Source organism: Triticum aestivum, chromosome 2D (genome assembly GCF_018294505.1).
Source record: "Triticum aestivum cultivar Chinese Spring chromosome 2D, IWGSC CS RefSeq v2.1, whole genome shotgun sequence".
NCBI lineage: Eukaryota > Viridiplantae > Streptophyta > Magnoliopsida > Poales > Poaceae > Triticum > Triticum aestivum.
Genome location: NC_057799.1, coordinates 622075716 through 622091569, shown reverse-complemented (window position 1 = coordinate 622091569; position 15854 = coordinate 622075716). Strand labels below are relative to the sequence as shown.

Here is a 15854-nt window from a genome sequence, read left to right as displayed (position 1 = left end):
GGCGTGACGGCGGCAGGGCTCCTTCGCCCCCTCGTGCGTGTCCCGGTGCAGGACGGATCTCATCGGCAAGGGCACAAATATTTGACATATATCCCAAGTTTGAATTTTGTAATGGCAACTAGCGAGTAAACGAAGATACACAATTGTTGGTCCATGATGTAACAACACGTTCCGAATACAAAGTATCTCAAAACGAAATTGGTTTGGTTGTTAATTTAAACAGTTGAATCTCTATGGTTTTTGTCGAAACAAAAATGACATGATTATGTTGGACCTACTCTGACGTGGAGGAACCCTCCACGGACTGGCTGGTAAGATGAAAGATGTTGAGATCACCCCATCTCAAGATCAAAATGTGAGATTGAGGCTGGCATAGATCGACTGTCTCATCAACCCATCCCATCTGTACTTGTGTTTCAAGGCAAAAGTATAACCTAGTAGTTTTCAAGTAAGGGTTACATGAGGTTTATGTGAGCTCTAATTCAAAACTGACCAAGTTTTTGTTGCTTTCTGAAATTGTAATGCAAACCTGGTTGTATCTACAGCCGGGTCGTCGGGCGACAACGCGCTAGCACCGGTCGTGCCCCCTACTTTTGTGCGACGGTCGCCCCTGCCAGGCTGGAGCTAGCACCGTCCTTACCCGGGCGGCAAGCCCCGGCTGGCGAGTCGCCGCTCTGACCTTGCACGCCGCTCCTGGTCGGCCATGGTTCCCGTTGCTCTCTTCCTCCATCCTCGTTGCTGACCAAGCATGTAGTTCCGCCGCCCCTCTGACCTTGCACGCCGCTCCTGGTCGGCCATGGCTCCCGTCGCCCTCTTCCTCCATCCTTGGTGCTGACCAAGCAATTCCGCCACCCCTCTTCCCGACCTTCGCCCGCGAGCTCGAGCCTCTCCATCGGCCATGGATGCGAGCTCACACGCCACCTACCACCGGACTCAGGGAAGATGAAGAGCGTGAGACAATTTTGTCCGGAATCTCCGTATCTAGTTCGGAGGGAAGATGACGGTCGTGAGAAGATTTGTCGGGATTTGAAAATACTCAATGACAACAACAATGCAAAATATCATATCCTCTAAACATATGATGCCATGGATTGGTCATGTTGAACTACTTATACTTACCAAACATGTATACTAAATAACCGGGAAACAATGTATAAATAAGAAAAATACAAATATAGATGGCGAGAACGTTAGAGAGGAGGGCACGGGATCGCCCCTCAATGATTCTCGGATTTGGTGATTTTTTCACCAAGAAATAAATTTTTACAAGAATATTTTAGCAACAATATTTTTAGCAGCATATATATATCTCATATTGCTTTGAAATATTATCTTTCCAATTTATCTCATTATTCTAAACATTCCCTCCAAAAAGAATTACTTTCCCACCACCTAATTTCATTTGCGCCAATATTTTGTGTTCCCACCAAAAAATAGAGTCTATTTATCCTTGCCGCTAAACACCCTTCCTAACTATCCACGATTAGTTCTCAAAATAAAAAACTACCCATGATTACTATTCCAAACCAAATCGCACGGCGTTTTCACGGGCGATTAAATCTGAGCTCTAGTCCCTGGTTCCCCGTGCTGACCGCGTCATCACAGCGAACCACACTGGAGTCAACGGCGCCCTCCTCCCTCTCCTCTGCGCCCGCCGATGCGGGCCGCGTCTTCGTGTCCTCGGCCATGCTGCCAGCGGCAGCGATGCGGTCTGGCGTCTGTGCCGTCGGAGTTCCCGTCTTCTCCCCTGCATCGCGAGCGCAGTGCCGGCCTGCCTACGTCGGGGTTGCTCGCCACATGGCCGACCCGGAGGTGGAGACGCTGTGACCAGGTTCATCACCAAGCTGCATCCCTGAACCTCCATAGCCAGCGTTGTAGATCAGTTTTTTTTATGTATCTCCTACTCTCCTGCTTCAATTGGCAGCTAATTAGATCGATCTGTCCCTTTACGCAATCTTTTCTCTCTAAAATTATAGGAAAAAAAAGAAAGAGATCTCACGATGCTAGCTTTCCTTCTCCAATACGTACTTAATCTCCACTAAATCTCTAATCTTCCAAACTGAATATTTTTTTCTATGCAGATTCATGTATAGCCATCTCTCTGGAATTCTGGAGTGGCCTGTGGACGAGCAGGAGTAGTTGTCTCACTTCTCAAGTTTCTACTGCAGACCGTCCGCAGAAGACGCCGATATAGATCCATCGCCAGCGTATATCCTTTTTGCAAGTTATGGGTACCTGCATGCGTCCCTCCCAATTACAACCAGAATTTCTATAACATACTAGATGTGATGGCTTCAGAAATCAGGCGATTCAGACAGAGATGTCGGTGACAGCTGGAGGCTTCCAACATCTCGCCAAAACAAACTGCCGAGTGCCTACTGCCTAACAAAGTAAGTTGGGAATCAAATTTGTGAGATGGTCAGTGGACGTATTACCATATGTTTCAAATTCTAATGTACGTATTCATTCCCTACACCTATAATTACTTGGCCTACCACTTGCAAGCTGAATGTGCTTTCCAATTCGAACCCATGTGTGACCTAAAAACTAGAAAAAGTTCGATTTGCTAAACATCTTCATTTGTTTTAGCTACGTTCACTGTACATTTACCAATGGTTTAGACGATAGTTAGTTCAGAACAGTCTCAGTGTTCGAAATTGATTCATTATTGTTTGCAGTTTTTAGGATACAAGATTTTGAACGCAGCAGTTTTAGTTCTGCTTTCTCCCATATTAGACTCTTCGATTGAATTAGTTAGCTCCTTCTGTGCTGATATATTAGGTTTCAGATTTTGTAAATGTCTACAGGTTGTCGGACAAGTCTTTCAGACATTCATCTAATCCACAGGTTCACAAAAACTTCGGGTCCCTTACAATTGGTTTGCTCTGCTGTTTTCATCTGTCATGTAAATGAATGCATTCCCAAACAAATAATGCCAATGAACTAGACTCATTGCTGAGTGTATCACGTCACTTCAAAAGGAAGAATTTGGCTCAACTGCGATTAATCTTTAGTGAAAAGAGAGAGTAAAACAAGGATTGGGAACCTCCTGTTGTCCTTTAATTCATGTTGTCAATATTCTATAGGATCCTTGCACTGCCTCCTGTCCGGGCGATCAATTTATTGAGTCTATGGTTGCTATAGCCAATGGCTACTACATGATCGATATGGCACTGCAGGGTGAACGTGCCGCAATACCTCATGCGCTCTCAGGTTTCCCAAGCTTTGTGTTCTACTACCCTTGTAAGTACTAATACAAGTCGTATTAACTGCACGAAGCCCCCATAGCGGCCAGATAATCTCTGCCTCTATCGATATCGACATGATCCATAACATCTCATAAGAAAACTAGCCTTTTGTGTGTCTGTCATTCGACATTTCTATTTATCAGATTATTATATGATTTAGGGAGCAGATAAGAACCAGCTAGGTGGTTTGCATCGCCTAAAGTGCCACCCTGCAGCAAGCATGCATTAACTACATTTACATCAACCACCACGAGTATATCGGTTGCTCTTATAGAAGCTTTACACATAATTAGTTGATGATTCCTATTTTGATTTTGTATGTTATTTCTTCCGAGTAAACACAAACTGTTAGATTATCTACGTGGTAGCATGCGGTGTGTGCGAGCGCCCTCTTATCTAATACATTAGAGTAGGAACTACAAGAAAAATATTAGCAAACTTAATTACCATACTATTTGTACATAGATTGAAAATAGGATGCATAATCTTTATCTAGAATTTAAAATGATTTTAGCTTCCTCCAATTTCAGTATGGTCGCATTGTTTCACATTTTGACTGCTCCTGCTATTGCAAGCTAGACTTGAATTTTGGCTTCTATAGGTATGCATAATTGATTCACCTCTCCATAGGTTTCTACCTCTCTTAATTCCTCTTCCTATTGCCACATAACTACATCATTTCTTTGGGGGAAAATCAACATATAGATACATTGTTTTTGTACTGATCTTCCATTGATTTTATATACTATTCCTACTATTGTCTCTCTGTGCAATGCGCATGCTCTTCTATTTTCTTTTGGACCGATTATTTCATTTTGGTTTTCTTGCCATGCTTGGTTAATTAACTAGAATACATTAATTAGGAATTACCCAGTCTTCTGCTATATGTTGACTTGCATAGACGGCTTAATACATAAGCTAAACCGATGACTACATATAGCACATACATTGGGTCATTTCTCCTAAGAAGGTTAAGCCACCTGAACTTTTAGCTTTAGTTACAAAGAAGTTGCTGAATGATCTAACATTTTTGGGGTTTTACTAAATCTAATTCTAAAACATGTACCAATGTCATATAATATTTTTATTTCTTAGCTTAACATATACCTTTCAGTTTCATACCATATTTTTGTAATGTACTCCCTCCGTATCAAAATATAAGAGGTTGGATTATTGGTTTCTGCAGGTTTTAGTTTCATACCATATTTTTGTGAGTCACAGCTTAAAAAGACAAATATGTGCTAGCTAGGGACATGAACTTAACTGAAATTATAGATTGAGTCACAGCTTAAATCAAGAAGCTTTTAGTACATGTACTTGTGCTTATGCTTAAGACATTTACTTGTGAAACTGTTCTGATCCCTCAGTTACATGCTTGCTAACACAGTATCACTCCAGTTAGTCTAGCGATAGTTCTTTTTAACAATGGTGCTGGAATAATTGTATGGCATATGTTATGTGGGACTCATGAACTAGAACTATTTTTTTTATTTCTTGATTGCAGGATCCAAAGAACTAGCTCGACTGGACTCTAGATCATGGACAATTAGTCTTGGCACTTAATTAGTTTGACTAAATTACATTTGAGTTTCATTTGATGGATATTTGCTATGAGAATTATGAATCTACATATTATACATATGGTTTTGAATATTGTAATTGAATGCTTGTATTTTTTTTACGATTGCAATAGGCTATTACAGCAACCCACTTTCGGTTGCCACATGTTAGCACCACGAAAAGTTTAAATGGTCGCAATAGTTTTTTGCTACAAACATTTCACCCGTTGTGATACCAATTTATCACCACCAAAACTAGTATGTTGCAATTTCCTGTTACAACGACTGAAATATTTGTTGCCACAAGTGTAGCGGTTCGTAGCAAAATGCCTAATGCCACGGAAACAAGGATTGTTGCCATAGTTTATTGCGACAATTAACTATTGCCATGGAAGAGTATGCGCCACGAAACGAACGTCGTTGGCATAGGATGTTGCCACAAATGTCTATCGCCAGAAGCTATCAGTCGCGATGATTCGTTACATGTTGCATTAAAGCTATCTCCACAAAGCAAATTGTGGCATCAGGTGAGTGTTGCCACGAGAAAACATGTGGCGACTTCCCACATGGTTGTTGTAATAGCACACTTTATTGCCACGATTTCTTTTTTGTGGCAATAACCTATTACCATGTGTCCAGTCGCAACGGCTGCCAACGAATGTTGTTTCGTGGCAATAGGTACTTATCGTCACAAATCATCATGTATTGCGATGAACGATTTTGTTGCAATAGACTCGGATTCTTGTAGTGGTTAGAAGAAGAAGAAGAAGAAGAAGAAGAAGAAGAAGAAGAAAATGAAGAAGAAGAAGAATATATGACATTTATGAGCTAATTTATGTTAAATTGATTGTTCGTGAGCTAACTTAGGTGAAATGGATCGTTTATGAGCTAACCTAGGTGAAATGGATCGCTTATGAGCTAACTTAGGTAAAATGCATCATTTTAGAGCTAACCTAGGTAAGATGGATCATTTTGGAGCTAACCTAGGTAAAATGGATCATTTTAGAGCTAACTTGGGTAAAAATGCATCATTTATGAGCTAAGTAAGGTAAAATGGGTGATTTTAGAGCTAACTTGGGTAAAATGGATCGTTTATGAGCTAACTAAGGTAAAATGGATCATTTTAGAACTAACTTAGGTAAAATGGATCGTTTATGAGCTAACTAAGCTAATTATGCCATTTTGACATAAGTAAGCTAAGTACATGTCATTATTGAGCAAACCTAGTTAACTAAGCATATTAGAGCTAACTTTGGTCATTTTGGAGGAAACAAAGCTAAGTATAGATCGTTTTAGAGCTAACTTAGGTAAAATGGATGGTTTTGGAGGTCAGTAAACTTATTAAGTCATTTTGGAGGAAATAAAGCTAAGTCTAGGTCATTGTGGTAAGCATTTTGGAGGAAATAAGGCTAAGTCTAGGTCTTTATGCATTTGTTAAGCAAAACACTAGAGAAACTTACCATGATCATCGAGGTGTAGGAGCGAGCTGGCTCGTGCCAGTAGCTGGAGAAGGATCGTGCGATGCTTGTCTGGAGTTACGCTACACCAAAGATCATTTCCAATGTCTCGTTAGCATGATGACACTCAAATGTTAAGACTAGCAAGTAATGTCCATTAAAATTAAACTCACCGTGGTCCCAGGAGCAATCACTGGCATCGGTGGAGCGGTCTGACCGGTCTTCTCGCACACATACTGCACATTTGGTTTTGACGACTCAGTCATACTAGTTAGTAATGAGACAAACACTATATGAATGTTTTGGCTAATCTGCAGAGGAAACTTACCACAAGGAGCTCGTACATGGACCTTGCCTGCATGTCATTCCGTGCCCTCTCCTCCTCCAACATCGTTGTCGTCCTCTCCAACTCCCGCTGCCTCTCCGCCGCCTCCGCCAGAAGTTTCTCCGTTCTATCTCTCTCACTCTATATAGCAGCCTGCAACACCACTCCTCGTTACCATTTGTAATCATTGATGGAAGCACAGACAATGTAATGGAGAAAGATAACTGAGTATGTATAACTAACCTTGATGGCGAGTTGGACTGGCCGTTCACGAGGCCTTATCTCAGGAGCGGAGCTCGACTGGCGCGCCTTGATCTCCGGGAGAGTGCTAGGACAACAGATAAGTCCATCTCCAATGGCTATGGAGCCATGGGACCTCCCGCCACCAGATATCATCACCAGCTCTGGATCAATGGGACCCTGGCTCGGGTTAAAGTCCTCCCCTTTCCTCGCCTTCCCCTCATCTCTATATTTCACGAGCTTGTCGTGGGAGGAGATGTTGGTGAAGTTGTTTGCATCATCGAGGTCAAACGGAGAGAATGCCTTGACTTTCTTGAAAGAGGCAGTGTGGGCCATGGCATACAGGTCGTACACCTCTGGCACCTTATCCGCCTTATTGTAGCGTGCCTGAAAGAGAGAAACAAAGTAAATTAGTAATTAAAGGGCTCAAGCTAGCATGATGAATGAATTGCATGAATCATGAAGCAAACCACATACCCAGTTCCGCCCGAACTGATATAAGTTGGAGCTGCCTTGATGGTGTGGCACACCTTCCATTTGGGCACGTTTGTCTTTGGCCGCGTTGTGGACGGCTAGCCATTCTTTTGAGCACCACTCATTGACCAACACCTCCCAACAATCCATCCGATCCACACACCATCTCGGAGGCGCCTAAGTTAGCAAATAGAAACTTGAGCGCTATGGCTATGAATTACTAAATGAAGGAAGTAAGTACAAGGCCTTAAGAATTACCTTCATGTACTGCTCCTTACTCAGGAACTTATCGCGGCACGCCGGCTTGGGCTTCTTGATACCACGCAAGGCGTAGTAGTCTCGAACAGCCTGCACCCGAGCCTCGTGCCGTAAGTTCTGTAGTAGGCGCTTGCAGACGTTCTCGATAACATTTGCCGCCTCCTCCTCGTATCCCTCCTTACACCTGTAGAATGTCTGCAATCAAATGAGACAATATTGATTAGTACAATTAATAACTAGCTAGTTGAAGATTTTTAAATGTGTAAAGGAGAAATTACCCAGAACTTTCTGATCACCACATCTGCCCTCGTGTCGCACAAGACACCGTCGATAATCTCACCCGGCGGGGCCGGGGCAGCCAAGTAGTGCTCCCAGCTCAATCCAAGCTCTGGAAGCCGACCCTCACCAAGCAACGTGACAAACCCCGGGAAGTTTTGCAGGCAAAGCACTCCAAGGATGGAGTTGGGCCGGCGGACACTATGATGGTGGTCCCAACCCCTACAGCATGACAAGGCCAACGCATTAGATATTTGAAGAAACGTGAATGCAGAAGGTACAAAAGGATTAAATGCATTTACCTCTCCCCATCAGGGAAAATCAACCACCTCTGCTCGCGGGTCGCCGGCACGGACGGGAGCCGTGTACAACCACGCTGGTAGACGGTGCCCCCCTCCTCCTCAATATCAGTCGGCTCCCCGCCATCATCAGCATGGCCACTCGGCCCCTCAGGCTCATCCGGCCAGGTACCCCATCTAGACGTGTGCTCCTCCGGGGTCTCATGGGCCGAAGGCGCGTCGACCCAAGGCTCGTGGGCCGAAGGCCCGTCGACCCGAGGCTCGTGGGCCGAAGGCCCGTCGACCCGAGGCTCGTGGGCCGAAGGCTTGTGGACCGGAGTCCGTGTAGCCTCCTCCTCGGATGAGTCCACCCTAGCAGTCACGTGCTCGGGTGAAACAGCTAGGGGTGGCGGCGAGGAAGGCGCCCTAGCAGTCACCCTACCTCCTCTCCCGCGACCACGTGCTCCAACTCCTCTCTTCTTCCCTCCCTTACCTCGTCCCCTGCTGGGCACCGATGTCGACGAAGAAGGGCCCGGCGGTGTCGCCATACTGTCCAGCAATGCTCGGCGGAGAGGTGTGTGTGGAATGGAAGACCTCCCACCACGCGCCGACGAAGAAGGGGCCTCGGAGCGCTCCCGACCAGCGCCCACCATCTTTCAACACCTGCCATGACAAAGAGTAAACGAAATTAGTACAACATAAAAAAAATACCGACATGAATAATAATATGTATATCACTTATGTATCATCATCAAGTACAACATAAAAAAATTGAATACCTGACACTACTAATAATCTCGATCACTATCATCAATAAATGCATAATCATCATCATCACTATAATCAATGACGGGCTCATAGGGTTCAGTGGCATCAAATATATGACCTAACTCATAATTCACAAATATATGACCTCATCGGCCTCTGGTGTCGTGGGTGTCGTGTCGGGGTCGGGGTGCCGTGTCAGGGGTCGGGGTCGGGGTGCCGTGTCAGAGGTCGGGGTGTCGTGCCGGGGTGTCGGGGTGGCGTGTCGGGGTCGGGGTGTCAGGGTGTCGGGGTCGGGGTGTGGTGTCAGGTTGTCGGGGTGTCGGGGTCGGGGTGTCAGGGTGTCGGGGTGTCAGGGTATCTTTTTCTTCTTCTTCTTCTTCTTCTTCTTCTTCTTCTTCTTCTTCTTCTTCTTCTTCTTCTTTTTTCCTATTTTTTCCTTTTCTTCTTCTCTTCTTCTTCTTCTTCTTCTTCTTCTTCTTCTTCTTCTTCTTCCTCTTCTCCTTTTTCCTCCTCTTCTTCTTCTTTCTTCTTCTTCTTCTTCTCCTCCTCTTCCTCCCTCCTCCTCTTCCTCTTCCTCTTCTTTCTTCCTCTTCTTCTTCTTCTTCTTCTTCTTCATCTTCTTCTTCTTTCTTCTTCTTCTTTTCTTTCTTCTTCTCCCTCCACCTCTTCCTCCCTCCTCCTCCTCCTTCTACTCTTCTTATTCTTCTAAACTAAAACTAAAACTAATCTAAAATAAACTAAACTAAAAATAAAACTAAAACTAAACTAAAACTAAAACTAAAGTAAAACTATAATTAAAACAGAAACTAAATTAACTAAAAGTAACTAAAAGAAACTAAACTAAAACAAACTAAACTAAAAAAAGGGGGGAGATCACTCACCTGTGCAGGGGATCGCCGGTGGAGGGGGAGGCGGCGGCCCTGTGGAGGGGGAGGCCGCGGCGGGTGGGGGCGGCGGCGGCCCGGTGGAGGGGAGTCCGCGGCGGGTCGGGGCAGCGGCGGCCTGGTGGAGGGGGAGGCTGCGGCGGGTGGGAGCGGCGGCGGCCCGGTGGAGGGGGAGGCCGCGGCGGGATGGGGCGGGGACGGCCACGCAGGGGAGGGGAGGGGCGGCTGGCCAGCGTGGAAGGGGGCGCCGCAGGGGAGGGGTGCGGGGCGACGGGGCGAGGGGGCGGCGACGGGCGGTGGGGCGACGGGGCAAGGGGGCGGGTGGTGGTCGGGGCGACGGGGCGAGAGGCGGTGGGTGGGCGGGTGGCGGCGGCGGGTGGCGGGGGTGGCGGCGGGTGGCTGGTGGCGGCGGGTGGCGGTGGTCGTCGGGGTGGGGAGGACAGAAAGAGAGAGGGAGAGAGAGAGAGAGAGAGAGAGAGAGAGGGAGGGAGGGAGCGGGGTGGGGGACGGCCGTTAGTTAGGTTATCTCTTTGCCGTCCGCCCCCCTTTGTCGTCCGCTTTTTTGCTCTTTGCCGTCTGCTAGCAGACGGTAAAGAGGGGGGCCGTTAGGTTTTTTTCTAAGCAGCTCGTTAGTGGGGCCCACCTCTCTCTTTGCCGTCCGCCAGCTGACGGCAAAGATTCTTTGCCGTCCGCCAGCAGACGGCAAAGAATTGGCTGATGGCAAAGAATGTCTTTGCCATCAGCCAGTTCTTTGCCGTCCATTTTTTACAAGCTGGCGGCAAAGACCTTCTTTGTCGTCCGCCAGCAGACGGCAAAGAATAGGCAGACGGCAAATAAGCAAATTCCAGTAGTGAATGTTCAACTCGTTGCACATCTTCCACCCCAATTGCATGCAAAACTGTATCATGTCGATTGGTTACTAGAATCACTCCCATTGCAACAGCATGTAAGGGAGTTCTCAGCAAATAGTCCACACCGCATTGCTCAAGAGAGAGATATCAGAGATTCAGAGTACCCCTGAGAAAAACAAACCCATGCTTGGTTGTTGAAGGCTCCTTTGACTTTTGGTTGTTATATATCGTGTCATCTAACACTAATGTGGCAACAATATTTGTGTGAACTGTGAATGATGAAGTGCATTCTGAATTTTAGCGCATAGTACTTTTTTGACAAATCGAAGGGCGTGATAGTCACAGGAATTGATGATGATTAAAATGTTTTGTAATATAACTCTTTTATATCAGTAGAAGTTACGTGGTTGGACATCGAGGACCATGATAGGTGGAGCCGGGCAGGCCTCCTCCTGACCTGAATGGTTACTCCACTCTGTTATTCATAACTCTTCTAGTACAATAGACTCGCAAATATTGCAGCCACCTAAGCAACACTTCAGTTCGAATCGAGAGAATAAATCATAAAGCATACAACTATGTACACCAGAGACCCAGCCAAAACAAATGCTTAATTGGCTCACCTCTGCCAAACCATTTGGGTCAAATCAAATAAAGATAGTTATAATGCTTTAAAGCTAGCTCCACCCCTGATGTACACTAAAATTCATGCACATCAAGTTGTGCAAAAACTAACGACCCTTGAGCGTTGTCATACTCATTTCATTTGCTGAACTCATTCCCTCCCTGGCTTCTTCACCTTCATAATTACCTAGAGCAAAGTATACAGGATGCTTTGGAGGTGCAAGCACAGCACTTTCATTCTCTAACATAAACATAACTGAGGACATTAGTGGTCTATCATTTGGATGGTCTTGGACACACAAGAGTCCCACATGAATGCACCGTACAACCTCATGAAGTGGGCAGCTCGCAGCAATGAAGGAGTCCACCAGTTCGGTAGCTTTTCCATCTTCCCATAATCTCCAGGCCTGACCAATAGCAGGAAGTCATGATCAAGTTAATAAATATATTGTTTGGGTGAGAGATTAATTAGAAAATTCCCATATTCACTACCGGGATTGAGGTGATTTCCGAGTGCATCCTGTCGTGCACTCGGCAAAGACCCTCCTAAACCGAGTGTGGCTGAAAAGCACTCGGCAGAAAATGGACACTTGGCAAAGACTTGCCTTTGCCAAGTGTCGGCTAGAAAATGCTCGGCAAAGAGCCAATGGTCAATACGCAATACTTACATAAGATATAAGGCTACAAAATTCCATGTTGAGCTGAGGTGAGCTAATCTTCATGCCACTAACAATCTCCAAGAGAAGAACCCCAAAGCTATAAGTGTCTGATTTCACAGAAAATGCACCTCCCATTGCATATTCAGGGGACATATAACCACTATTTAAAACATTCAACAAGTTAGCAAGGAATGTACAAAACAAACTATACTAAACCATATAAACTAGAGCGCTAAGAGTTTATTAGTACACCAGTTACTTACTATGTTCCGACGACTCGGGTTGTGTTAGCATGATTCTGGTTTGCACCAAAGATTCTTGCCATACCAAAATCTGAAATTTTAGGAGTCATTTCTAAATCCAACAAAATGTTGCTTGCTTTGAGATCTCTGTGAATTACTGTTAATCTTGAATCTTGATGGAGATAGAGAAGGCCTCTTGCTATTCCTTTAATTATTTTGAACCGTGTCAACCAATCGAGCACATGTTTTCGTGCATGATCTTTCATGATCAATATGGAAGGAAACAGATCATCATGAGTATCATTTTTGTTAATGTAAAAAAAGTATGTAATCAACAAACTAGCACATACCAAAAAGAAAGGCATCCAAACTTTTATTAGCTAAGTACTCGTAGATCAATAACTTCTCGTCTTCATGAATGCAGCAGCCGAGAAGTCTGACTAGGTTCTTGTGCTGCAGTTTTGCAATGAGAACTACTTCATTTTTGAACTCCACTATACCTTGTCCAGAACTCTTACTAAGCCTTTTGACAGCAACTTCATTTCCACCTTCCAGTGTGCCCTACATGAGCAAACTTTTTCAACCGAGCAAAAAATTGAAACAAACTTTTCCAAACACTATGTGTAATATTTTAACATGAAGAAATATGTTTTCCAATTGAGCCCGAGATACTTTTCAACTCTAAAATTATTTCCTTTGTACCTCGAATGACAAGGCTAGTACATCATGTTACCTTGTAAACTTTGCCAAAACCTCCACGTCCAAGCAAGCTGGAATCCGCGAAAAAATTTGTTGCTGAAAGTATGTCTTCATAGCTAAAACATGGAAATTCCGTATTATTGCCTTCTAGTGAGTTGGATGTGCTAATGTATCCTAGCATCAGTTTCTTCTGGTTTTTCTTCTTTCCCCATTTGCCTGTTGAGTAGGACATCCACCCTTTTTCTTAACTCTTGCACTAATATAATATGTCGAAAACAAGAGGATATTTTTTACTCTACCTCTATATTTGTACATCCAGACGAAGACTATGCATGCCAATAGTAGCAGACATGATATAGTGGGGAGTACAATCTTTACTGGACTGGTTTTCTTGTCGACTGCAGAAATGCGTCCAATCAGGATTCAGAATTAACTTCCATAAGTATCATGATGGATTATTGAAGCTAATTAGGCACCTAGACTATCGTTATTTCTTAACCTGAACTACCAGGGCAGGTGGTAAATCAATGATTTGGTCATCTTAAAAAAAGGTAGTTGATCTTGCAAATATGCATTGGCCATTATTGTCAATTCAAGAAAAAAAAATAGTAACTAGCTATGGCCTTCTGGGAAAGTTTTTTTTTTTTTGCGGGTGAAAATTCTCCTTCTGGGAACTAAGACATGGAGTCTGGAAAGAATTGTAGTTGAATTTGAAAGTGAAGACCAGAAGTAATTGAACAACCTAGCAATTGTAAAATGATGTTAAAAGGAATGCCGTGTATATTTAAACAAGAGGACCTTGCTTTTATGTACTCCTTCCAGTTCTAAACAACGTGGTGTTTTGGATATGGAACTTCTAAAACTTTAACTACTGATACTGCTTGATATATTTAGATTGGATATCTTGAAAATGGTATGCTTAGATTTTTTTTTGGAAATTATTTTTATAGTACTACATTTTTTGGGTCAAATATGTATTGATATATATATACTAGCAATAGAGTATTAAAAACACTACTGACTAGGTAAAAAAAGAGAGGGCATGGAATACCTAATACCAGGAGAGTCGGCAAGTCGGAGGTACAGGTTCTCGCTACCGGTTGCCTTCTGAGCATCAATAAGCTCCCCTGACCAAACTAAGCACCTTGATGGGTCTGCCATAGCACCTCCGCTACTCAAGTCGGCATAAGCATACGCTGTACACGAGCAATTGTTGATGCACTCAGCTGCACAGTCATCCAAGTTTCTGTTCCTTATATGCAAGAACATGTTAGGAACCTTCATTCCAGGAAAAGACGTGAAATGACTTTGCTTGTGGCATTTCAGCGCTTCTTTTCTCTGACATCCCTTAAAAGAGTTACTACTGTCGACAGGCTCAAACCCATCAAAGCACTGACATGTTGGAATGGCCTCGGTGAAGTCACAATAGCCAAACGGGCCACAAGACGCGTAGAGATCGCAAGCACTATTGGGGTGCTCATTGATGACTATCCACGACGCAGAGCGATTGTCCCAACCTAGATTCTTCAACTTGCCAGTGTAGTCAAGCATCATGCGCCTGAACGGTGAGTTGTCGGAGACGGTGAACGTGTAACTGAACTCGTCTCCAGAGGTGACAATTGTTTGGTACGAGATGGAGCTAGTGTTGTTTAGTGTGCCACCGGACACGGACACACCGTCCAACACAATGATACGACAATATAACCTAGCCTTGTTCCAAGTTACCAACTGAAGATCTGGGGATCTTGTGTCGCCGCTGCATGAGAAGTCCCCAGAAGATGGGTCATCCGGGCCCTTCCAAGCAACAAGCCGTGCGATGACTTGTGCCTTGTAGCTCACCAAAAATCTCATACTTGGAAGGACGGTATCGGTCGGATGATCGAAGCTCAACCATATGTCCTGGTCGTCCGAAGACCGGAGGATAAAGTTCCCTGAGTTGAGTAGTACTGCATAAGCTCCTACCGCCCCAGTAGTGATATTGTTTGCTGCCATCCAAATATCACGGCCTTCGGAGTTGGATAATACCATGCGAGAATTGTTAGTTACCTTGAGCATCATGGACGAAGGGTTGATGATTGGGTCGTCTCGGTTGGCCATCCACACGACAGTCTGTGGCCCGGGGAGGCTGTGGTACCATATGCCAAGGTAAAAACTCTTGTTGGAGCTTGTCGGAGAGAAGAATCCCATAGCAAAGACCCCGTTCTCGGAGATGAGAATGTCGCGGTCAGTGAGTGGCTTTGCTTGTGTGAGCTGGTCATCGGGTTTGCAGAATGAACTCAAGAATAGTAGGAAGAAGAGGGGAATGTAGAGCATGGCCATTAGGCCGAAAGATGGCAAAGTGTGGAACTAATGGAACTCGTTGATAAGGATAAAAACATCAAGGTCGACATACACCATATATAGCACAGGATCGGAGGGCAGAACAGACTAAACATCTTTGGTATAGATGAATACATCAAGGTTGACAATTGACATGGACCATATATAGCACATATGGCCAGACGACCGGCAGGCTGGAGACTCAAAAGTCCAACGATTGTGCTGCACGCTCAAAGAAAATTCGTCACCACGGGGCCAGATTGGAGTCTACGCTCCACACTGAGTGGATGACAGGGGAAACGTAACGGCATGTGGGTTTCCTTGCTGCAGTACTAATTACGGCCGTATCAGCTGAATATCTCCAGAGGTGTGAACGCGTACGCAGAGACTCGGCCACAAAAAAGAGCCAGCTACGAGTAAAGCGGACTTTTGGTGCACGGGTGCATTGGAGCATGTTTATTTGAACTCCTAAAAAATGATACTTAGAAGATTTGATTTTTTTATTTTTTTTACATAAATACGCATGCATGTGATCTAAGTACTTAGTGAAATTTCGTTCAATAATATGTTGTATTATACACTGCACAAAAAAGACAAAGTTTCGGCCCCAAAATCAACAAAAAACAAGCCCATTTTTTGCATGTATTTGTCTTTTTTGTATCTCTCACATGCAAGCACGTACATTGATGAAAA

At 44.4% G+C, this 15854-nt stretch overlaps 1 protein-coding gene and 1 long non-coding RNA gene across 2 annotated transcripts; one reads left to right on the top strand and one right to left on the bottom strand.

Moving 5' to 3' along the window:
* Positions 1-1536: 1536 nt before the first annotated feature.
* LOC123050494 (uncharacterized) lies at positions 1537-4887 on the top strand. Its single transcript, XR_006423783.1, has 2 exons — positions 1537-1831; positions 2082-4887. It is a non-coding gene; the product is annotated as an uncharacterized lncRNA (long non-coding RNA).
* Positions 4888-11349: 6462 nt separating this feature from the next.
* On the bottom strand, positions 11350-15183 carry LOC123055047 (G-type lectin S-receptor-like serine/threonine-protein kinase B120). Its single transcript, XM_044478948.1, has 7 exons — positions 13901-15183; positions 13142-13240; positions 12877-13058; positions 12494-12704; positions 12165-12402; positions 11911-12061; positions 11350-11649 (listed from the first exon to the last, which is right to left on the bottom strand). The coding sequence occupies exons 1-7, from the start codon at positions 15159-15161 to the stop codon at positions 11350-11352; spliced, it is 2442 nt and encodes an 813-aa protein (XP_044334883.1). The 5' UTR covers positions 15162-15183.
* Positions 15184-15854: the final 671 nt, after the last annotated feature.